Source organism: Lissotriton helveticus, chromosome 10 (assembly GCF_964261635.1).
Source record: "Lissotriton helveticus chromosome 10, aLisHel1.1, whole genome shotgun sequence".
Taxonomy (NCBI): Eukaryota; Metazoa; Chordata; class Amphibia; order Caudata; family Salamandridae; genus Lissotriton; species Lissotriton helveticus.
Window position 1 is genome coordinate 189,415,142 of NC_136071.1, and position 26,009 is coordinate 189,441,150.

At 46.4% G+C, this 26,009-nt stretch overlaps 1 protein-coding gene across 1 annotated transcript in view; it reads right to left on the minus strand.

Annotated features, from left to right (window-relative positions):
* Positions 1-262: 262 nt before the first annotated feature.
* LOC144786123 (acyl-coenzyme A synthetase ACSM3, mitochondrial-like) overlaps positions 263-26,009 on the minus strand; it is a 606,835-nt gene continuing 581,088 nt past the window's right edge. Inside the window, 2 exon segments of the mRNA XM_078665089.1 lie at positions 263-1,413; positions 21,040-21,159. Of these exon segments, the coding sequence (XP_078521215.1) occupies positions 1,318-1,413; positions 21,040-21,159 (216 nt within the window). The 3' untranslated portion in view covers positions 263-1,317.

Here is a 26,009-nt window from a genome sequence, read left to right on the forward strand (position 1 = left end):
ATCCTCATGATAGAATATCTGATTGCTGTACACGATACCTGTAAATAGCTCAGCGTGTATGCCTGCATATTCGCTATCTGATAGATTAATTGATATATATAGAAGGGTATGACGTTCATTGAACTGGTTTGCTGATTCTTATGAATAGTACTTAATAAAGGGATGTGTAAAATGTTTGTGTACCTTTTCGACCTGAACAACCATTAGAAATACACAAAGGTAACATAATTTAACAGAGGATTTGACTCTGAATCAGTCCACATTGAGTACATACAATTTTATTTTTTCAAGTAATGTCATTAAAATCCGTAATCATGTCAATCTATAAAAATCTTGACAAAAATATTCAGAATTAATGTGTTTTATTATCCCAGGGACATTCAGTCTTACAATGGTGAGTTCACCATTAACTGCATAGATCCTTTACAGCATATGCTTTTGGAACAACATAAAGTCCTTCAGGTGATGGTGCAGGTGCACTGCCCAACTGTCATCTAAGTGAGTCCATGAGATTGCAAGGACCTATCACAACCTTTAGCGTGTCAAGCCTGGAAGGTTTGGAAACATTTCAAACGTTTCTAACTCTGCTCTTTGTTTTGAAAGTGGTCATGGTGCCTACTCTTAGGGAGAGCTCCATCTTGAACAATGTGTGGAATTAAGTGATCCAGTAATGTCTATATGCTGTCTGGCAGTGATTTCGGGGCCCTCTATTGGAGTGGAAGAAGTGGTGCAATTTAAGTGGAAAAGACAGGTATTTATTTGGTTCACGTTTTCCTATATATTCCCAATTTTTCTAAAACTTTCTTTTTATTCAAACATAATACTTGCTAGAAGAAATTTCATCCAACAGCCCACATGTTGACCAACACAGATATATCTACAATGCACTCCACTAAGACCAAATACATTTTCTAGGCCCTCAAAAATGCGCATAAATGGAATTGGACTTGAAGACATTTTAAAAGAAACACAAATATGTTTGTGAGTATCACAGGATTTAAAACTGATTTGGGGATCTTGGAACTTAGCACAAAGTACAGGGCACTTGCAAGCAACCAAAAGCTGATCCAGATTTATTTACAGTGGGCCAATACAAAAAGTTACCTAATGCATGTTGATTTTGCAGTAGTGTTCACAACCTTCATTTTCTAGTTCAAATTCCTATTTTTAAGAAAAACACGTATAAAATGTAGAGGTTTTTTTAAACCTAGAAGAAATATGTTGTATATTACGTAACAGAAACCTTTTAAAAAAACTAATTTGGATTAATGAAATTTAAAGGAGTAAAATTAAAAAAAAACATTAAAATGTCTGAATTCAGTCATTTGATGGCTTTCCCCACTCCTTGTTTCGCAGTTCGTTCCTTCTGATTTTCCCGGTGACTGTTTTCGGCAGTTCTGGAACAAACTCCACCTACCAGTTCAAGAACAAAAAATATATATATTTTGCGCTACAGCTTCAAACTCTGATATTTTAGAGCTAAAATACATTGCATTGAGTAAATATTCGTTTTGAAAGCAAATTCATTCAAATTCCTCTCTGAAAGGTCAAATGTTCTCCAACACATGTAGAAAGTCCATATTTTGTGTTTAACTAAAACACTATAGTTACACATGCAGTTTTGAATGCTCTCTAATAGTTGTACATAGTTCGAAATATACATTCTGTCCTTTATCAATGAGAATAACATAAAAATTATAATAGTAAGCTGAGATGCAGCTGCTGCCGTTTCGTTAAGCTGGACGGGTTAGGTTTTTCATGCAAACAGCTGTTGCTTTGTTGACCAGGCCTATTGATTCCAAAATAGTTATAGTGAATGGGCTTTGGGTCAAACCACTGCTCATGATATTGTTATCTGTCTCTATTCACAGCACCTGATTCAATGGTTTGCCTCTCTATTTATGTGTCTGTTCCCCACCTTGAAGTATTTTGGTGTCTCTGGGTTTTGACTGACTGATTTGTATCTTTCCATTACTGACCTTGCTTGCACTAAGATAACTCTTTTGTGTCTTTTTTCTGTAAGCACTATGTTGGATTGCATTTGTTTTCTAGCTCTCTCCCCCATGTGCTGCTTCTCTATTCAAATTTCCCCCACCCTCTGTTCTACATGTTGCATATCAAACACCTTCTCTTTTTTCTCGCTCTAAATGATCCAAATCCCCCATTCATACTCTTTAACGACCTTCCCCCAGCTCCCCGATGGTGGCTATCTGTCATGCTTCTCACCCGCTCCCTGCGCTTGTGTTATAGTTGTGTGAGAGTGTATAAGTATATATATATTCTTGCATGCCAAACTTTCACAATCAAAGAAGGCGCTGACTCCGTGAATCTGAATCCAAACTTTTATTTCTTAGATCAGTTGCTGCTTAGACGCGTTTCGGCGTTACCGCCTTGTTCACTACCCTAGTATATATATATATGTGTGTGTGTGCATGTCTAATATATATATATATATATATATCACAGAAAAATCAAAGGCTTATGGGATGTTATAGTTACATGTTGAATTGAGAAACAAACTAATGTTGAAAAACTAAAATAGCCCTGAAATAGGGCAGTTCTAGTTTAATTATTTATTTTCCCATTTGTAGAGCGCTTGGTTACACCGACAGTGTGTCCCTGCGCTGAGACATCGGATCTTGGATCTGAGGAGGTGTGCTATCATCTGCTTACCTATCAGGAAATATCGACTACCTGTTGGAGCCGTTATTCAATTTTGGCAAACAACCAGGTCTGCTTTCGCATGGCTCTGTTCTTAGGGCCATTGGTAGGGTGTTCCATGTCTTTGCTGCAAGGTATCTAAAGGAGCAAGCCCCCATTCTTGCACTGTATATTCTTGGTACCGTCACCTGTGCTTTCCCCATGCATCTTAGATTCCGTCCTGGAATATATTGGGTTAGCAGTGGTTGAAGGTATCTTGGGCTGTTCTTTGTAAGAATGCGATGGCAGTGGCACATTGCCTTAAACATAACTCTCTTTTCCACTGGCAGCCAATGTAGTCCTATCAGTCCTTTCTTCCTACTGGCTCTTCTCGGTAGACTAAGTACAAATCGAGCCGCCGCGGTTTGCATTCTCTGTAATTTTGACAGTCCTTTTTTGTGTTGTCGAGGTATGACACATTCCTATGATCCAATTGGGAGGTTATTAACCCATGTACAATTGTTTTCCTGGCTTTCCTCAGGATTTCCATGGCCCCATAGCATTTACCTGCTACTTTCCGAATCTGGCTGTTGAATGTCAGCTCTGCATCAAACCATATTCCAAGTTTTTTTACTTCTACTTTTGGGGTGGGTAGTTGTCCCAGTGACTCAGGCCACCATGCCGATGACCATATGGTTGGTGCCTTGCCCACAATCATTACCTCCGTTTTACTCCCATTTAGTTTGAGTCAGTGGTTAGACATCCAGTCTACCACCTCTTCTAAACATTTGGAGAAGCAGATTGCAGCCTGATCCTCATTTTGAGACAGCAGCACAATCAGCTGTGTGTCATCTGCGTAGGACACGATCAACACATTATGTTGTTCCATTTGTTCAGCCAGTGGTCCCACATAAAGATTGAATAGAGTGGGTCTCAAAATTGAACCCTGTGGCACCCCCTGGGACAAGGGAATACTCTTTGACAGCTGTGTCACTTGGAAGCTCAGTCTGGAAGAAGCAATTCAGGCATCTCAGTGCACATTGCCTGATGCCACAAGCTTCGAGCCTTTGGAGGAGTAGCTTGTGCGATACAGTGTCAAACGCCGCACTGAGATCCAACAGGATCTGTGCGGCCATTTGTCCATTGTCTGCATATTTTCTCAATTCTTCAGTGGCCAGGAGTAGTGCCAACTCCGTTGAGTGGGCCATTCTGAAACCTGACTGGGAGGGGTGTAATAGGTCGTTCATATTGATGTGGTCTACCAGTTGTTTATTAGTTATTTTTTCAGCATTTTTGCTACGAAAGGAAGTAGTGAGATTGGGCGTAAGTTTTCGAACACAGTGTTTTCTATTGATGTTTTTTTTTCAGTGGCCTGACAATCGCCTGTTTCCATTTGGTGGGGACCACCCCCATCTGGAAAGAGTGAGAGATAAGCTCTGAGATTTATGGCATATTCGCGTTTGCTCCCTCCAATACTATTTCTGGTCGTGCTGGGTCTCGAGGTGAGCCAGACTTTATACCTTTGGCTGTGGTTTTAAGTTCTGCTAATTCCTGGATCTTGAATTCATCCAAGGCCACGCCTATAAAATTTGTTTGGCTTGCATTGGTTAGGCTAGTCCCCTGCCTTGCTTCCACCGTAAAGGTGTCATATATTTTTTTCACCTTCTCTGTGAACAATTCTGCTATCTTATTACAGCTCTCCACAGAGGTAGTTGTGTCATCATTATCTCTGTGTGTTTTGAGAGATTTCAGTATTGTGAACATTTCTCTAGGGGCGTTGCTGGCTTTTTTTAATACTTTCCGTATCTATATCTATATCTATACTAATATAATAAAGAGAGAGCTCAAACCTTTGAGGCGGGTAATCTCAGGAACCACAGAACCAATCACAACACCCAATACAGCGTTGGAAAGGGCAGTTGCAGCAGAAGGACATAGGCTATCCAGACGCCCACCATATACATTTAAAAGGTAAAAGAACCGTGCCAGCAAAGTAGTCCCTTGTGGGCGTGTCTGTGTTGTGCTGTGGGCGTGACAAACCCTGGGGGCGTGTGGTACGTTCCGCCCTTCATGCCATGTCTCATATCGTGTGCTGTGGGCGTGTGCTGGGGCATGGGCGTGTGTGGGGCGCGGGATTACGGGAAAAAAAAGCGAGCATTATGCCCAATATTTCATTGTTTTTTCTTCCCAGGTTCTGTACATTCCAGCTCCGGGTGTCCACCCTGCTCCCTTTAAATACCCCTGCACCCCATAATCATAACCCACCCTTACTCCTTAAAATACCCCAACACCCTTAAACACTAACCCATCTTAACCCTATAAATATACCCTGTACCCCAAAACCCAAACCTAACCCTAAACCCTAAAAATATCCCTGTATCCCAAAACCCAAACCGAGCCATGAACCCTATAAATACCCCTGTACCTCAAAACCCAAACCTACCCCTGAACCCTAAAAATACCCCTGTACCCCAAAACCAAAACCTAGCCCTGAACCCTAAAAATACCCCTGTACCCCCAAACCTACCCCTGAACCCTAAAATACCCCTGTACCCCAAAACCCAAACCTAGCCCTGAACCCTTAAAATACCCCTGTACCCCAAAACCCAAACCTACCCCTGAACCCTAAAAATACCCCTGTACCCCAAAACCCAAACCTAGACCTGAACCATAAAAATAACCCTGTACCCCAAAACCCAAACCTACCCCTGAACCCTAAAATGCCCCTGTACCCCAAAACCCAAACCTAGCCCTGAACCCTAAAAATACTCCTGTACCCCAAAACCCAAACCTAGCCCTGAAGCATAAAAATAACCCTTTACCCCAAAACCCAAACCTACCCCTGAACCATAAAAATACCCCTATACCCCAAAACCCAAACCTAGCCCTGAACCCTAATAATACCCCTGTACCCCAAAACCCATACCTATCCCTAAACCCTAAAACTACCCCTGTACCCCATAACCCAAAACTATATCTGAACCCTAAAATACCCTAACACCCCAAAACATATACCCCAGTACCCCAAAACATATACCCCTATACCCATACTTACCTTATCCAAACATTAAAAAAAACATGCTTTTACCATTCATGCATTTACAACGAATTTCGTTGTAAATGTATGCGTGGTAAAAGCATATAAAATGTAATGCCATGCGTTATAATGGCATTGCGGAGTCATGGTACTTTCGTAATGAAAGTATGTGGAAAGAAAGTTGCGGAATAATGGGTGTTTACCCTCCCCCGGTAAGTACATTGGTGGCACGGCAGCCCACATCTCCAGCAACATACTCATATTTTTTCACCACCGATTTGAAAAATGCACAGGTCTCTCTCATTGATGGGCAGCACCGACATACACTTTTAGACACACCTCCCGCCGCAAGTTCTAGAATTGCGAACTTTAGAGCTGGGGAGCTACGTTCGAATCTCTGCATCAGCTCAACATCCTGTGATTCCAGGCAAATCGCTTTGTCTCCCCGTGCCTACCACAAATGAATGTGTTCTTCTGTAATGTAAATTGTGCTCATGCTATGTTATCGAGTTCGTGCTATATAATATTGCAAGGAAAAATAAAGTAGGGAAACTCGAGTTCACACACTACTGAACGTGCACTCTTAAGTGCATCAGCAGTGCACTGTGCAGGGCCGGCTTTAGGCATGTGCAAGCTGTGCACCTGCACAGGGCCACCAATCCCCAGGGGCCACCACGCCAATATATATCCTTAATATATTAATCCTCTGAGGATGGATACATATTTGCGTGGTGGCCCCTGGCAGGGATTTGGTCGTTCCACTTCTAAACACCCTGACCCCCTCCCCTCTTTACTGGCCTGCGCGCTCCGCCCCGCCCGGACCCCCTCTTCCGGGCCCCCTACCTACGCTCCCTGCCCAGGGCCACCATGAGCCTAGAGCCGCCCCTGCACTGTGAATCGGAGCGTTTCACAGACCTGTCACAGATAAGAAATGCTATCAAAACGAAATCCTACAAAACAATATACTACTGGCCGGCAGCAATTCATACCCGGACAACGTCGGGACGGGCTGCTAGTAGAATATACATCTGGATTTCTTAATTAGTGAGTGGAATAGTTTTAATTCATTTTTATAATATTCTTTGGCCTTGCTACAATATTCCTTCCTCCATGCTCGTTCAAGCTTTTTACACTTTTTTTTGGCCTTTATTAGTTCATCATTGAACCATGGCGCTTTTGCACTCTCTTAGGCGTCCTAGTGCTCCATCGTGCTACCTCATCTAGTGCCTCTGTAATCCATGATTTATATCTTCATCTAGTATGAGGTTTTTCTCCATCAATGCTTGTGAAAAGGAGGCGGAGTTGACATTGTTCCACTTCCTGGTAGTAATTTTCTTTGTTGGTTGTTGTAACTTTTTCCTGTGGGAAGGTACTTTGAAAGGAACTAGGAGGTGATCTGACCAGGGGATTGGCCATGGTGTTCCCACCTCTATCTCCACAAAATTAGAAAAAATAGTATATAGAATGAGGCCCTTTTGGTGTGTTTGGGTATCTGATGAAAAAGGGTTCAGGCAGATCAGGTTGTTATACCCCTTTTCAAGGTTTGCCCGGCGTTAGCCGCTTCTCACCCAACTCACGATTACCAAATAAGGAGGCAGGCGCTGGAGACTGGAAGGCAGGAAACAGGAGTTTATTTCCGACGGAACAGAACACGTCAAATCAGACAACAGGGTATCTTCTCGAGGTGCTCTCTCGACATCTCTGAGGCCTGGCCTCTTATACACTGGTTTATTACTTTATTACATGCAACACATTCTTGGTAATGCTTTGAAGTACGGAAAAGGCGTCTTTGGAATCCCCGGTTCAGGCCCGTTCCCACACATATCTACAGTAGGAGTCCCCACCCCAATCTCAGCGTGATGGCTATCGCGCAGCTGGACATTCCGCTGGGAACGGGAATGCGGGCGATCGATCGGATCTAGGGGTGTGAGGGCATTGATTAATCCCCGCTCCTTTGAAGTGAGGCGAGGTCTTACTGTAGGGGCAATAAACTGCATCTGTTGGGCTAAGTAATGGCCTGGGATCAGGCCGAACAATAGGGCAAGGAGGAAGAGGTTATCAAAAGGGCCTGTTTTATGAATGAGATGAAAGGGTGTGGGGTTCAGCACGGGATGTGGCTCGGAGGCAGGGTCGCGCTGGAGGTGCGTTTAGGGCCCAAGTAGGAGAGACCGGGGGTTGTCAAAGGAAAAAGGGGGGTGTGTGCTTGCGAAGCCGGGGTGTGAGGGGGTGTGACGCGCTGGCTATCGGCAGTAGGCAGAGAGACCATGGCATTCAAAATGGCTGCTGCTTACGCGCACGCATGGACCTGAAAAGAGACAAGATGGCGCCGATAATGTTTACGCCGCGATCTAGATTTTAACAGTCCTCCCTTTTCAACATATCTAGCCAGCTTGTTAATTTACGTCAATCCCCATTATATTTCTTATTTCGAGGTCATACAATGCTTTCATGTGTTCTGTTTTGAAGTCTGAAGTCTTAGGACATATGCAGTTAACAATGAGCGAACACAGAGGTGGCAAACATTGAATACCTAGGCAACACCCACACAGTATCACGACCGGTATCAATATAAATGTGAATAACCTCCATCCCCAGTCCTTCAAAATGCCCCAAAACCAGTTTCCAAGCGACCATTCTTCCTGTTCTTGGTGAACTTCTGAGGAAAGTCTGTGGAGGTGTTCGATTGCTTTGTAGACTGAGGGCGAGTTATCTGGCACGTAGGTGCAACAGCTGGATCCAATGATGCGGCATGCTCCTCCTCGGTCAGCTAGAACTACATCTAGAACAAGGCAGTTCTGAAGAGCCACCAGGCGGACTGCCTGAAGCTCGGCCGTATTGTTAGTGAGGATGCCAGCCGTGATGTTCATGGTCGTTTCTACTGCCTGGGTCAGATGTCGGATGGCGCGGCTGTTTGCCATTGGGCCCCACAGAGGAACAAGTCCCTTCACTGCATCCAGGAACTGTGCTCCGGTGGAGTCGGCTTGTTCAACGTCTTTTGCGCGCTTCTGCCGATGATGGTTTGCTGGGGCCACGTACGTTGGAGGGAGAACGAAGGCGATGTAGCAAGTACCCCCCAACTTTTTGGAAGCCAAGTGTAAGCTTTGGTGCCACAAACAAAGTACATATTGTAAATGTAAATGTAAATGTACAGGAATTTATATAGCGCAAATCACCGAGCGGTTTCTAAGCGCTTGCTTAGGGAACCCGTCCTGGTATTCCCCTGTGAGATAACCCCAGCAGGGAATCCGCAAGGTGAAAGCCAGGCATCCCACCGCGAGGGGCCGTTGTGGAGACTAAGCAAGCTATTGCCCAGAGTCGCAGAGTGTGAACCCGTGAATCGAGTAGGCACCGGAGCGAGAATTGTCAAGTCCATGGACATTTTAAGACTCAAGACACCGCCGAGCCGGGAATTGAACCCTGGTCCCGGGCTGACCTCTGCTTCCAGGTCTGCCTCCTCTAACCAGTGAGCCACACTTCTCCATATTCGGAGAAGCAACAAAGGAGGGGGGATCGATGGAGTCCAATGTTCTGGTGATGTGGCAGGAACTGTGACCCACCGGCTGTGTTCCCAAACCTTCGAGGCACACGAGGCCCGTGACATTGATAACAGACAGAGCCACCGTCAGAGTGGCAGCAGTTCCTTTTTCGTAAGTAGGAGAAGGTGGGTCTGGCTGGACTATGGACCACCTGCATTTCGACTCGCTCCTTGGCAGGGATGTCCATCTGGAAGGAGGAACCAGAGGTCAAAGGACAAAAGGGAGCAGACGTCCTTCCGGTTTTGTTCAGCCAGAACCCGTGGTAGAAGTGTGACACTGTTTGACCAGAAGTGGCGTTGTCCTTGTAGCTCTCTTGCAAGAGGGTCAACCAGGCAAGGCAAGAACCATGAACTGAAAAAGGGGAAGGGATGAAAGGGATGGAGTGTCCGGTGGCATGCGGGAGCAACCCGCAGATCCAGCAGTTTGTGGCGTTGGCGGCAAGGTTGTGTTGGTGCAACAGTTGCACGAAGGAATTGTTCCAGAACTCCTTACGCCTTTCTCGGAGCTGCGGCGAAAGGGAGATCAGGTGATGTTCTTTCATAGTGGTTGGCTGTGCAGTGGTCAGCAATATCTGATGAGCGGGTGCGCTCTCTTCCATGATCCAGAAGGAAGTCATGAGGAGGAGGCAAAAGAGGAGGACAATAAAAAGATTTGTGTATACTGTCAGTCTTTGGGTTTCGATAACGGGTATTTCCTGTTGCTTCCGTCGTCTTCTTATCTGGCTCTTCCATCATCTTCAAGGTGCTCGGTAGTGGGCAGAACCGCTGACTTCGTTTAGCCTCTCTTCGGGTAACCCTTGGTTGTGTTTAGGCTACCGTTCTGAGATTCAACTTAGTCTGTGGTTCTACTTAGCCGAAGCTCCTTCCTTTCGACGCAGGAAATACCCTTCCCTGGACGGCACAGTGGGATCAGAGAATTTTGCAAGTTCGAGTGCCTCGGTATCCGGATAACAGTTCAATGATGGCCGGTCTTTGTTCAGCAGTTCTTCTTCGGTACTGACGTTTTCTGTCAGGGTCGAGGAGACCTTCTTACAGTGGTGAGCATGCAGCCAATGTCGCTTCCCCTCCACTCGAAGAGCCGTTCGGGTGGTAATCAGCACTTGCCAGGGGCCCGTCCACCGGGGTTCCAGACTCTTTGTCCGTTGGAAATTTCGGATCAGCACATAATCTCCCGGTTGGATATCGTGACCCGGACCCCTGGAAGCATCGGGGATGGCCTGCTGCACCTGCTGATGAATGACAGACAACGTTTTAGTCAATTTGCACAAGTAATCAGACAGTAGGACGTCTGGGATGTCGTGAATGGAAGTCGGTTTAGGGGCAGTCCAGAGATTCATGGGTCGCCCAAATACAACTTCGTAGGGGGTCAAATGGTGCTTAGTGGGAGTGGAGCGCATCGATAGCAATGCCAGTGGGAGGGCATCTGGCCATTTAAGTCCTGTGGTGGCCACTATCTTCGACAGTTTTAGTTTCAGTGTGGCGTTGTGTCGCTCAACTAAGCCAGCAGATTGGGGGTGAAAGATGGCGTGGAACCTCTGTTTTACCCCCAGCCCTTTCAAGATTAGTTGGATAACTTCAGCTATGAAGTGGGGGCCGTTGTCGCTCCATAGAATTCGACAGAGGCCGTAGCGAGGGAAAAATTCTTTCAGTAGTACTTTGGCAGTGGTCATGGCAGTGTTATCACGGGTTGGATAGGCTTCTACCCATTTGCTGAAAGCACACACAATGACTAATACATACTTCAGGCTTTGGCATCTTTCTAGTTGGATGTAGTCCATCTGGAGGACCTCAAAAGGATGATCGGGGACCCCAAACCCTCCCCGGGGTACCACAGTTCCTTTCCCAGGGTTGTGTTGTAAACAGATAAGGCATTGCTGGACCAGGCGTCTGGCTGAGTCGGGGATTTTGTCGTTGTGCCAGACCTTGGAGATGAGTTCGATCATGGGGGCAGATCCTATGTGCGCAGGGGAGTGAGCCATAGTCAGTATGGGGATCAGATATGAATTGGGTAGCAACCATTTGTTTGTGTCCTTTGTCCGCCAGCAGCCTTCCTCGTCTTTCAATCCCACCCGTGCCCATTCAGTCAATTTGTGTGGTGAGCTGGCCATCTGGATGTCCCTAATCGATTCCCTAGCGTCAGTCCATTTTTCTGCTTGTGACCTGGTCACATACATACGTGTCGTTGTCCTATTCTCAGCTGTGGTTCGGGCAGTGATGTCGGCCAGCGCGTTTCCCTGTCCGACTAAGTCTGTCACCTTCTTGTGTGCCTGACATTTGATTACCGCTAATCGTTTGGGAAGGAGGACTGCTTCAATCAGGGCGGAGACTAAATCTCCGTGGAGGATGGGCGTGCCGTGGGACGTCAAGAATCCCCTTTCCCTCCATAAGAGTCCAAAATGGTGAACCACTCCGAAGGCGTACTGGCTGTCCGTGTAAATGTTTGCAGTAGTCCCTGTCGCTATAATACATGCTCGTGTGAGGGCAATCAGTTCTGCCGCCTGTGCGGATCGCTGCGCGATGCGGGCAGTTTCAACTACGGTTTGGGCTGTGGTAACTGCATAGGCAGCTGAGGTGGTGCCGTCGGGGAGTTTTATGCAAGAGCCGTCTACCCATAGCTCTCCGTCAGGGTCTGTGAAGGCGGTGTCTCGGAGGTCAACTCTACTCCTAGTCTGTTCGTCTGTGAGGGTCACACAGTCATGTATAGGGGGGACATTTGGGTCATTTTCGGGCAGAGGCAACAAGGTGGCTGGGTTCAGTGTGGTGCATCTTTTCAGCGTAATGTGGGGTGCAAGCAGGGTTAGCTCGTATCCGGTCAGTCGTGCGCTAGTCAGGTGTTGCGTCTTAGTCTGGTTTAGGAGGGTGTCAACAGCATGGGGCACCAATACCGTGAGGGAATTCGAGAGTACTATCCCCTCCCTTTGTCGGATAGAGACAGCAGCGGCGGCTACGGCTCGAAGGCAGGCAGGCAAGGCTCTCGCTACGGGGTCAAGGGTGGCAGAGAAATAGGCACATGGTCGTTGCTTGGGGCCGATAGTTTGAGTCAGGACAGACAAAGCGCACCCCTCCCTTTCGTGAGTGTAGAGAGAGAAGGGTTTGGTGTAATCGGGGGTTCCTAGGACTGGCGCAGAACAAAGGGCGTCTCGAAGCTCTTTGAAGGAGGATTAGCATTCGGGGGTCCAAGGGAGTGGGAAGGGGACATCTTTGGTTAGTAGGGAAAGTAGTGGCTTTACAATGAGGCTGAAATTTGGCAACCACTGCCGGCAGAAGGAGGTGAGGCCTACCAGGGAGAGGACTTGTTTCTGGGTCTTTGGGACAGGGGTTTCTAGAATGACCTGAATTCGATCGGGTGTAAGCTTTCTCCCGTCTTTGGACAAGAGGTGGCCTAGGTAGGTGACCTGGGGTTGGCAGAATTGCAACTTCTTTTTGGAGACCTTGTGGCCATTTTCCGCGAGGAAGTGCAAGAGTTGGATGGTGGCTGTGACTGCAAGTGGAGTGGTGTCGGCCGCCAAAAGGATGTCATCAACGTACTGTATCAACACCACTCCCTCCGGCAGCTGAACGGCGTCCAGCTGTCTCTTGAGTGCCTGGCTATAGATGCTAGGGCTTTCTGTGTAACCTTGGGGAGCTCTACAAAATCTATATGAGCGGGATTTTAATGTGAAGCCGAAAAGGTAGCGGCTATCTGGGTGGATGGGGATGGAGAAAAAAGCGTTTTTGAGGTCTATCACAGTGAAGGTGGTGGCTGTGGAAGGAATCAGGGTCAGAATGGTGGCGATATCTGAGACTACAGGGTACTGAGGTACAACTACCTTGTTGATCTCTCTAAGGTCGATGATGAAGCGGTACGCTTTCTCATCTCCTTCGCCCTGCTTCTTTACAATGGGTAGGATAGGGCTGTTGCAAACGTTGCTGACTACTTCCTCTACCACTCCTGCCTCTACCAGGGACTGGATTATCATCACCAATGCCTTCTCACCTTCGGGCGATATCCGATATTGTGGGAGTTTTGGGAGTATCGCATCTTGGCGGACAGTTATGCGCACGGGGTCGATCATCATTTGTCCTACATCAGCATCAGTCTTTGCCCATAGATACAGAGGTAGAGAATCAAGTAAGGATGTGTCAGTGTCAGAGATGGAGAGCATGTGTCGTGCATGATGATGTCTGAGCAGAGTCGGGTTATCGTACAGAATGACTCGAACCCCGTCCCGCGAACACCTGATAGTGGCTCGAAAATGCTTTAGTAAGTCAAGTCCCATAATGGCATCGGGAGTGTTGGAGGAAAGACGGAATGTCGTGTCAGTGGGGTTACTGTCCAAGTCGAAGGAGACCGGTGCTGATAAGGGGTTAGTGGAGGGCGTTCCATCAAAGCCTATTGATGTTATTTGTGAGCCAGACAAGGGTGCCCTTCGAATCAGTCGTTTAGATAACGCACTACGTGTCGCGCCAGTGTCTACCAGGAACGGAGATTTCGTACCTAGGACCTTAGCGGTGACATAAGGACCTTGCTGGTCAACATAGAGCTCGACTGGATCCCTTCCTTGCCCTTGGCCGTCCTATGCAAAGTCGCGGGCATTGTCGCAGTCAGACTGTTGGCACTGATTCTGTCGGGGACGGTCAAACGTGTTCGGTTTGCTAGGTTTGTCATTGTTGGTGTCGTGGGTGTGCCCTTGTCCCTGCCCTTTAGACCTGGGGCCATTCGTCGTGTCTCTCGTTTCTTTATTTTTAATAATTTCCTGAAGAATCGGACATTGGGACTTCCAATGGCCAAATCCTTTGCAAAACGCACACTGGTTCTCATCGAGGTCTGTTCGTGGAGCGCCAGGTGTGTGGTCTCTAGGGGGTGTATTCCTAGGGGCATTTGACTGGTAGTTTCCTCTATACCGTTCCCTTCCTGTCGTCACTCCTTGCAGTTGGGCAATCATTACTCGTTCTTTCAAGTCCTTTTTCTTTTTCTCAGTCGCCATATCATTCTCGTTCTTTTGGTGTTCGTAATACTGAGCCATCTGAAGGATGGCTGCATGCTTGGAGGCCCCCCAACTACTCTCGCTCGTCTGTAATTTCTGGGAGACCTCTTGTGATAGACCCTTCACGTAGTTTTGCACGAATAGGTGTTGTCCGGTTGCAGTGGTCATGTCTTGGCCACTGTAGTCGGAGAACACCGTCTCAAATCGGGAGAAGTATTCTGATACGTCTTCCTGTGGTTTCTGACGGCAAGCCGTGACTACCGACCAGTCTACCTTCTTCTCTAGGATCAATGTCTTTAGCTTCTGAACTATTTTGTCCGGGAGTTCCAGTATGTCTTTTACAGGTTTCTTTCCGGGCTCTCGCTGCCTATCTAGTTCGCTGAGTTGATTCCAGGTATGTCCGAACAGGTCTGTGTGGTCGGCTTTTCGGATTTGCTTCCACACATCGGCCGGCAGACATAACCCGAAAAACAAGTCAATGTCCGCTAAAGTCATTATTGTTGAGCCCAAGGCTGTACCTAGTTCGGTATAAAATGCTGTCGGGTTCTTTCTTAAATCGGGCAGGGTTTGCCTAAAAGTTAAAATGTCTTGCCGATCCCATGGTTGATAGACCCAGTTGTACACGACCCTCCCTTTTGCATCTGCATGGTTGATATCATCGTTCGTTCCCTGTCCTCGCGGGGGAACCCAGTAGGGGGCGGCTTCTCTGATAGGCATCATGGTGTTACCTACTTCTGATGGGGACCCAGTCGTCTCGGGGACTGTAATCTTAACTTCTGGTTTCTGTTCCATGAGGTGGCGGAAGACCTCAAGCGTTTGCATGAAGAGGTCCGCCACGTCACACTCGGCCTCGTCTCCAATATCGACTTTTCTATATAACGTTGTCAGTTTAACAGGACCCCGATTCTGATACCTATCCTCATATGCGTTCAGGGTGTGGTAACTAAACCGTAAAATGAAATGTCGCCTGTGGCTACCGGCATGCGAATTGTGCATATCCATCGTGTATTCCTCGCTCTCCTTCCGTTCTACCAGTGCCTTTGCTATTTTGTCAATTCCCTCTCGCTCATCTTTGCTCAATCTATTCAGTCTACTCGGTGGCTGCTTGCTAGTCTTGGGTTCATCTGATGTCGTTACTAATGCGGCCGGAGCGGAGGCCGTGAGGGCTGGGGCACTAGATTCAAGGCTATTCTCATTTGCACTCGGAGCTGGCAAGTGCTGTACTAGGGGTTGGGAGGGGGCATATGGGGGGGCATATAGATGATCGGAGGACCTAGCAGCAGCTCATCGTTCGCCCGTTGTTTGGGGTTCAGCTCAGGGTAGAGCGTAGAGGGGGTCCTAACGGGACACTGGCCTGTCGACTCAGATTCCTGTTTTTGTCTGCTTTCTGCTCTTTCTTTTATCTCTTCTAGTTTCTTAGCGGCCATGTGGGCTGCTTTTCGCAATTCTTTTCCTATTCTCGCTTCTTCTCTTTTCTTTTGTTGCTCTGCTTCCTTGAGCCACATGCCGAAACTATCAAGCATAGTGGGCGTGGGTTTTATTGCTACAAAGGGCTGTTCCCAGCACGCTTATTTTGGTGTCATCGAAGGATCCTATCAGTGGCCACTGACTTTCCTGATCCTTTTTAGTATATTTATTCCATAACTTACTATAAGCTACGGCGACTAGTCCATATTTTAAAAACATATCCTTATTAGGGGTGCCCTCCAGAGGAGCCGGATGATCCACCTCTAATAAGCGGTCCGGGCTGAACCAACTACTGACCAATGGGGAGAAGATAGGCATGACGGGTTACAACGGGGACAAAAGTCAGCACTACCTATCCTTCGCTACTTTGCGAAGACTGGACAGAATTTTTCTATTCTGCAGTATTCGCAAAATAGGGAATACCCAAAGAGAGAACCAATATCGAACAATTACTGTCCGTTCAATCAAACAATCAGTGGCGAGAAAGAAATAGGCACGACGGGTTACAACGGGGGCAAAAGCCTGCGTTACCTATTCTTCACTATCTGCAAAGGAGGACAGAATACTTTTATCCTTCCCCGTTTGTAGACAGAGAATTCTCGAGAAAACAATCCTCGAACAAGCACTGTTCGGGCAAACAATCAATCAGTGGGGGAGAAAAATAGGCACGACGGATTACAACGGGGGCAAAAGCCTGCGTTACCTATCCTTCACTACCTGCAAAGGAAGAGAGAATACTTTCTATTCTTCTCCGTTTGCAGACAGAGAATCTCCAAGAGAACCAACAATTCGGAGAGTAATACTAGTATTTTCTAATTAATTAATCAACTATTTCACAGTTTGTCGTGTTACACGACCTTACCCGGACCGTATGGATGGTTTCTCGTCTTCCGTTTCCAGCGCCCGATCGTCCTCTATTCTCCGTAATTGCTGTGGCACTCCTGATGGTTCCCAGTCAGGACCATAGATCACTCGAGAGAGGTCTGCTCGGAACCAGTGAAGTTCGGGTGATCGGCTGCCAGACGAGGGTCTATCGGGCAGGTGCACTTCCCGATCGTTGCAGTCGTTCACTCCGTCGTCGGGACCTCTCCCACTGGATCCACGTGTCGCTGATGGGCCCCACGTTTGGGACGCCAATTGATAAAAAAGGGTTCAGGCAGATCAGGTCGTTATACCCCTTTTCAAGGTTTGCCCGGCGTTAGCCGCTTCTCACCCAACTCACGATTACCAAATAAAGAGGCAGGCGCTGGAGACTGGAAGGCAGGAAACAGGAGGTTATTTCCGACGGAACAGAACACGTCAAATCAGACAACAAGGTATCTTCTCGAGGTGCTCTCTCGACATCTCTGAGGCCTGGCCTCTTATACACTGGTTTATTACTTTATTACATGCAACACATTCTTGGTAATGCTTTGAAGTACGGAAAAGGCGTCTTTGGAATCCCCGGTTCAGGCCCGTTCCCACACATATCTACAGTAGGAGTCCCCACCCCAATCTCAGCGTGATGGCTATCGCGCAGCTGGACATTCCGCTGGGAACGGGAATGCGGGCGATCGATCGGATCTAGGGGTGTGAGGGCATTGATTAATCCCCGCTCCTTTGAAGTGAGGCGAGGTCTTACTGTAGGGGCAATAAACTGCATCTGTTGGGCTAAGTAATGGCCTGGGATCAGGTCGAACAATAGGGCAAGGAGGAAGAGGTTATCAAAAGGGCCTGTTTTATGAATGAGATGAAAGGGTGTGGGGTTCAGCACGGGATGTGGCTCGGAGGCAGGGTCGCGCTGGAGGTGCGTTTAGGGCCCAAGTAGGAGAGACCGGGGGTTGTCAAAGGAAAAAGGGGGGTGTGTGCTTGCGAAGCCGGGGTGTGAGGGGGTGAGACGCGCTGGCTATCGGCAGTAGGCAGAGAGACCATGGCATTCAAAATGGCTGCTGCTTACGCGCACGCATGGACCTGAAAAGAGACAAGATGGCGCCGATAATGTTTACGCCGCGAACTACATTTTAACATATCTACTTTTTGTACTAAATTTAGTGTCAGTAAGTCCTTGCATAGTGCACCAATTTCATGATTCTGCTTGTTGTCAAAGTGTATATTCAGGTCTCCTAGCACCCAAAATTGTTTATGTCTGAGGGCTGGGTGCACTACTTTCTCTTCAAGACTCGCCATAAATTGTGTTACTGGGCCTGGTGGTCTATATATTAAAAAACCCGCTATGATGGTATCTTCTGCTGCTAATTGCGTGAATAAGAATGCCTCACGGTATTCTAGTTCGGCTTGCTTTATCTCACATTTCATTGTGGATTTATAAATTATGGCGATGCTGCCACCTAATTGGCCGTCCCGATTCTGCCTTACTAATCTGTACTCACTTGGAGTGTCATCCAAGACATCCGGAGTGGAGCTCTTGGTGAGCCAGGTTTCGGTCAGGAATAGAGCATCCGATGATCTTTCTCTTAGTAGGTCGTGGATCTCATGATTGTGTCTAGTCAGTGATCTGCAATTTAGTAGAGCAAGTTGCAGTTTGCCTTCATAATCGTTTTTGGTTTTAATCGTTAATGTCGCGTTGCAATGCTCACATATTAGTGTTTCGCTCTCTTCCTTTAGCTTAGTGAATTAACTATAACTTTGCCCTCCATCAACTACTGCTTATGACATCAGATAGTACCTTGAAGGCTGCGAAACTCATTAGTAATTTGAACAATAATGGTCTTTAAATTTAATTGGTTATGTCATCACTTAAGTCATTTACCATGTCATGAGTGATGTAATATTTGAAACCACTGTCTGCTTTTAAAAATAAAAAGTCAGTTAAACATTTAATTTCTTTTTTTTTTTAAATGCATCCTGTTTTCCTAAAGTAGAACAGGCTGCATTTAAAATAAATAATTGCTTCATTTAAAAGCAATCTTAGACATGGTGGTCTGCTGATCGCAGCTGGCCATGATCCCTGTGATGGCAGTAAATCATAATGGTTTGAAATTTTCGACCTACCTCACTAATATTCATGTCATCGGTTGAATTGGGACCTACTACGATTTTGAGTTTTACAAACTGACCTATTGGTACATGGATCGGTTCGCAAAATTCCACACTGGTCGCAAAAATACTGGTCAAAAATTGCGACCAGTGCTTCATAAATTTGGCACAGCCTTTATTTCCTTCCCTCATTCACTCCTGTTAGTTATTCCTCACTTCTTTTCTGCTCTTAATACAGTTCTTTGTACCCTTTCATTGAATTTGATCTTTTAAGTAACTTGTCATTATTTATTTCACCTCCCTACCGGTCTGATTTTCTAGTATTTAAATCCATCTTCCCAGCAGTCTAATCCAAGTCGATTTCAAGGATTTGCATGAACGGAGATATGTTCTGTAATATGTTCTGTAATTTGCCATATTCTAGGTAGTATGATGTGTTCTGTATTATACCTAAAGTTCAACAAGTATTCCATGTCTTATAGTTGCTTCTGTTCTTCTTTTCTTTCTCTCCTTTGTTTATAATTTTTGATTATTAAATGGTTTTCCAGAAGTTTATGCTCGAGCCATGAAAAAGCGTGTGATTCTACCAACAAACTGCACTTGCTGTTGACACCTAAATTTTAACATGGAACTCGAGTCTAGGTCTTCATATTAGATATGGAACACATACTTCTGTCCAGCCTGGGGTTCGTGGTGGCTAAGCGCAACGTTGTAAGTTTGTGGGGGATGGCTGATCATAGAGTGTGGGGCAGTGACAAATGGACATGGATCGGTGCAGGGTGGCAGGTTTAAGAAAGCAGGAGTTGCCCCAGTAAGTGGGAGAAGGCCTGGCGACTGTGGGAAGCTATCGCGGCTTCTCCGATGGCCCGGTGGGACTGGAGTAACTGTTTTACCAGGATGAAAAACACGGGTGACGCATACCCTTCGTCTGTGAGGGGGGGCTTTAGGGTTGGAGGGGTAAAACCAGGGTGTTTAACAGCTATAATGTTGTGGTATCCTGCGTGATCAATAGTGATGACGGGATTTGGTTGTTTTTTTCTACTAAATAAAAATAGTTTTACGGGAAAAAAAGGTATGGAACGCAGATTAATCTGATAGGCTTCATAAATTATGCATATTTAGACAATTCAATTGAGCTATGCGAATATTAAACTGAATGTATTTTATGAGGAATTTGTGAACAAAAAAAAGGCTTAGTTGAAATATGAAATAAAGATATTTGTAATTATGTACATGAAGGGATTGTGAGACTTCTAATATATTAGCTCCCCAAAAATAATGTAATAAACTGTGGTAAAATGGATGCTGGTGGGGTTTTTCAGGGGCATTAATGTTGATTATTATCAATTGATCTCCATAAATTGCCTTTTCTGGGAACATTTTGCACCGGTCACAGCTAAGTCTTTGGTTGAGGTTCTTGTACGTAGAAAGATTCTGTCCTTCCTATGAGGGAAACCAGGTGCTTTAACAACATGTATTTCTTGCCGTCCTTTGGTTCAAGCATGTGCAGACTTCATTTTATGAAAATGTCAATAATCAAATATGGGACCACATATGATTGTCTATTTTTGTCCATTCACACCTTGTGGAGGACAAAGTAGTTAACATTTTTTTTTTATTTTTATGTTTCGATTTGTAACGAAGTCCTACTGCTTTGTGCCCAGAGCACTCCTTAATATGTGCACATTGCGGTGACAAATTCAGCCCGCTTGGAAAGTGAGAACAAATTATAGTAGAAGTGTCAAGTCATCCAAAATCTAGCTTGATTTGACGTCGTTGACAAAGCTCAAATCATTGTTTCAAAACGTAAACTTTAGTATTTCGAAATCAATCTGGCATTTTAAACCAAGATGCAATATCCGCTGGTATGTGTATTTTGATATAATTTTTGTATTGTGTATATTTTTTTCTCAATGCATGCATATTTTATATGTTTGAATTATGTTGTACTTGATTTTTTTGGGGGGGGGGGGGGGTGGCAGCCCTTCCCTCTCACACTTCTCTTGTCGTCTCCCCACACACATGCGTCCTTCTCCCATCCCCTCCCTCAATGCAGTATTGCTGGTCGGGTAATAGCGTTTTATAAATTGATTTTTAGCCATGCTGCACTACAGTGGCTCTGCTGTACTGCATGGCTACAAAACAGCGGCTCTGCTGTACTGAATGGCTACCAAAACATTGGTTTAGCCAAAAGCTCTCATAGGCAAGACCTACTGGCTTTGCCAATGCTTGTTCATATTAGCCAATTGCCTTGATCTAAGAACTAGAGTCTCCACAATCCACTCACTCCTATTACTCTAATTCCGGACTCTTTGGCTTGACATGCTCTGAAGCGAGTACATCCTTAAATGAATAGCCTAATAAAATATTAAATTAAGTCTGTGCTTTAAGAAATCGAATTATTGACCCACACTTGCCTTCCTCGGATATTTGTATGGAGCTGTTACTTTTTTCACATACTCTTGCAACTCTTTAATGAGTTCTTCTGGATCATGCGACTGGTAGGCAGGTAACAAAACAACAAAGGCTTTCACAATCTAGAATGGCAAGAAAACAACATTAGTAATTGCAGGCTATGAAGTAAAAATAAAATTGGAAGCATTAAAATATGTAAACGCTACACTGCAAAGACAAGTGCATTTCATACCAGGGCATGTTGTGCAACACTAGCCATTACAAAGGTAACACCGATAAGACCATGGGTCAGCTCAATGGTGCTTGTTCATGTTGGCTTAGGAGGAAAAACCCTGGGTGGACCACCTGGGTCAACCATGTGACGTTCATATTCCACACAGGTATCTGGGCTGGATGCCTTTGTGTACTAAGACTTAATAATGTGGTATTTAATGCGTTCACTGCGAGAGGCGAGGATGCAATGACATTGCAACCAAAACCAATTAAGTAGCACTCCTCAAAGCGAATTTTACATCACCTATAATCACTCTTGACAGCTAGTGCCATGATGATCTTTTAAGGTTTTATGATTGTTTGATAACCTTCCAAAGTAACTATAAAAACTAAGACTTAAATTTGATGAAAAATATGCATAGTAAACATATCCTTGACTCGCACCTAATAAAATATTTGAAGAAATCAATTGTCATCATAGTGCATTGACAACAGCTTATTGCGGCCTTTTGATTGTCAGTTTTTGAAACTGCAGCACGCGATGACATCAAATTTCTCATCTGGTTATTGTAGAATTGACATTCTACCTGAATGTGTTCAAATGAATCAAATGAAGTCCAACTGGGTCTTATGACACGTTACTACATCATTTGCATATAGTGAAGAAAATAGTCAGTTGAGTTTAATTTGGGGATTGCAGAGGGTGTTATGTAGTGAATCTTGAACAGGAGCTATATCAATTAAAAGAATATTTAAAAAGGTGGGAGCCAATACAGGTCCTTGCCTCGCCACTGATGTTATGGGTATAGGGATGCTTGCGGAGTTTCCTTCGGATGGACAACAAAGAGATGGGGCATTCTAGCTTTAAGAATTTATTTCAACCAAAGCTCAACTGATGGTATCGAAGACCTTCACAAAATTCCAAAATATACAAGGGAGCTGCACTGTATCTCTACTCATGGATACGCCAACAGGGCGTGCACGTGCTGGATATTATGCTTGGGGGAAATGTAAGGTACACTATTAGGGCTTATTTAACAATATGTTTACATATGGGGTTTTCTGAGTGGATTGTTTCTACTTTATTGCTCAACTTCAACATAATTGTTCTCCTTTAGTCGACCTTCAGAATGACGAAAGCCTCCACTGTTTTGGGTATCTGCTTTACAGCTAAGTTGACAGCTCCACAATGCTCTACCGTAAGCGTGTGGCAGTCTTTCTTGAGGTTCAAACTAATAGAAATAAAAAATGTGATAGACCACAAACCCCTGTTCGCAAATCAAAAAGCCTGTAATATTTTACCAAAGACATGCATTGTTTTCAGCTAACCTTTATGGTTGTGTTTCAATGTTAATGTCTAAACTAAGGTATTGTGTTTCTTCATTGTGTTATACTTTGGTTCGCAATGTGGGATCTCTAAAGTCTTTTTATGTTTGTCTGTCAATGTTAACCTGTGGTATATGGGGACATGGCCAGTCCAGGCTAGACGGCAGACGCGGTCTAGAGCTGCTCTGCTCCTCCGACCCACAATCTTGTGCCATCCATCCATAAGCCTGCGCCACCAAGCCCTGCAAAAATATGCATACAAGACTTTAACATATGCCGACCCCTGCACCTGCCTGGGTATGACCAAAACGATGTTGCGATGCCTGGACTGGCCAGGTGAAGTGGAGCTGAGAGATTATTGCAGTGCACGTGGAGAGTAACAAAGGCCATTTCTTCTCTCTCTCCACCCCCTTCACCACCCACCTGCCCCTCGTGGCTGAGGATGACAACTGGTGGGGTGTGTGATGAGCCCTCTCCCCCAATCTGCCAGACTGGCGGAGGTGAGCGGGTGCTACGCTACAGACGTTGCGGGGGTCTGGTAGGCCTTTAGAAGTGTGAGGCCTTCTGCAACAGAGATCCCTTGAGGGGTGGGGAAGCATGAGTTTGGGCTTGCGCACTTGCTGTAGCCAACAGACTAGACCTAACACAGGGGAGTAAACCTTTCTCCCTCCTCACCAGAAGTTCCACAGTAGCCTAAGAACAGGCCGCAAAAGAATTGTGATTGGGGGCCATCCAGACTGAAGAAGCAGCGACCAACAGAGAAGGTGTACATGGCCTGGAGGGAGAGAGGGGAACCCTTGGGCTTTGCATACAAGTTGTCAGCCTGTCACTCGATTGTGCCCTGTGCCGAGACACTGGACTATGATGTTTGAAAGCTCCATGAGTACTAGCTAGCAGTAACCTTAAGAAATCTGCCCTCCCATAACATTGAGGATTGCTCACACCCCTCCCCCGTGTTGACATTGCTGGCACCACTAACAGGGGGGGGGGTGAGGTGGGTCCACATCAGAGCAGTGGAAAAGGGGGGCGCCTGTTTGCCCATGCGAGGTACCCACCTCAAGACCACTGTGAGCCTGGACCACTGCTGGAGGCGCTACCTGACCACTCATACCGCCCACCTAAGAGATTTATGTTACTCACTTAGTTGATCCAAGAACAAGCCCAGTGGCCTACTACTTGCCTTGAACTGTGTCATAGTGAAAGAGAAACCCCAATATATCAGCGGAATCTGTGCATCACAGCGGCCTGGATTGCTTGCACCACCCTGGTGAACGGTAAAAGCACTAAGCCCAGGTGCAAGGTGGGTCGACTTGCAGCCCCACACAGTGACATCAGTCTACCACATGTTACAGACACTCAGGAAAAGCATAAAAATGGGGAGATTGTTCTGCCGCAACCTGCAGAAAGCTCAGGCAGTGGAAGACTGGATTCCGTGAATGTGGTGAGCCGCACACTGCAGTAAAACTGGTTTCTCGCTGACACCAAGTAGGACCAAATCCTGCCTGCCATTGCAGAAACTCTACAAGACCTCAAAGGCAGGGTGGATGCTTTGCGGTGGAGCTCAACCTGCTCCAAGACTATCAGAAGAGGCTTTAGCGCAGGTGACACAGGCTGAAAGCATGCTTGGAGTGCTCTAACCAACAGTGACAAACTCAAAGTTCAAATCAAGGATCTAGTGAAAAAAGGTACATGAGTTAGAATGCAGAGCAGAAAACCCGAAGGGAAGATCATGGCATAATAACATTTGCACAGTGAGATTCCTGGCGGGGGTAGAGGGAACACATCCACTGACTTTTGTCAGAATGGCTGTTGAGTAAGGTGTTGCCCACTGGTTTATCACCTCACTACTTGGCTTAACAGGTGCTCTGAGTGCTAGAAAACCATGCACCGCTGGGTGCACCACCACGTCCGGCAGTGGCTCGATTGATGCACTTCAGGGACAAAAAAGCCATACTGCAAGCGGCACGTGCCAGGAGCCCCATGATATGCGACATCGCCAAGATATTTATCTTTCCGGACTATACCTTGGTGGTAACAAGACGCAGAACCTCCTTCCTGGGAGTAACAAAGTGGATACGATCTTTTAGCCTCGCTTAATTGTTATTTTTGTCCAGGCTAAAGGTAATATCAAACCACACCAGCTACTTCTTCACAGAATCTGCAGATGCCTGGGATCGGCTGGAACTGCGTTGCTCTGAGTCTTCATTGCCTCCAGCACCACATGCACGGGTCCGGTTGCAGAGAACACCAAGAGACCGGTGACGACGAAGTGGTGGAGCTGTGCCTATCACCAGAGCCCCTACCCTGACCCATGCTCAAGAAGAGCAGTTGCAGGCACTGACTACTGCTAACAGCATATGGCTGGAGTGGAGATTCTCACCAGAGCGAACTTCGGACGAGACTGAATCTGAAGAGGGTTTCAACATAACTGATAGAAGGCATGTATAAGGGAGCATGCCAACGGTGCTGCCACAGACTGCAAATTACATAATGTGAACTGCTACCTGGACGACTGCTGGTGGGAGGACAGCAAGACCAGGCATACAGCCCAGATGGGGAACTGGGACGAGTGAGGTTTCTTCTCACTCAAACCACACACCAGACCAATTGTGGTCTAGAGACAATGGAGGGGCGAAGATAGTGCGGGCTAGGCTGGCTGACCTCTGATATCCTTATCAGGGGCGGCCTTAGGCATGTGCAAGCTGTGCACCTGCACAGGGCCTCCAAACCCCAGGGGCCACCACGCCAATATATATCCTTAATATAATAATCCTCTGAGGATGGATACATATTTGCGTGGCGGCCCTGGCAGGGATTTGGCGACCTCCGGCTCTGTTCCACTTCCAAACACCCTGACCCCCCCTCTTCACTGGCCTCCGCGCTCCGCCCTGCCCGGACCCCTCTTCCGGGGCCCCCTACCTACGCTTCCTGCCCAGGGCCGCCATGAGCCTAGAGCCGCCCCTGTACCTTATTCATGCGACACTGTGGAATGTCGGTTTACCCCTTCCCTGTTTGTTCTTTGTATTTACTTTTTAGGATATAATGCACGTGAGCCCTGTGCAAGTTGATGACGGAAGGCTGGTCAGCCCTCCTCATACTCCAGGTGAGATGCCCTGTACCGTAGTATACTGACTGGAGGGCCCTTCATTTAGGACTGCTTGTTCTTTGTTTGGGCAGTCGGATGTTACACTGCCGCCCTGAGTATGGGAGTTTCTCTCCTTTTTATTTTTATTTTAAGAGTTTAATCAAGCCACACTATGGTCATCGTCACTCCCAAACATTACCCCTACACAGCACACTGGGCCTGATGGGTGGGCTCTTGCCCCCCTGCCTCTCACACCCACCAATTGCATAGTCCAGATGAATAGACTAAGCCTTATCACTTGAACCGTAATGGGCATGGGCATGGCCCGTAAAGGGCACGCAATGGAAC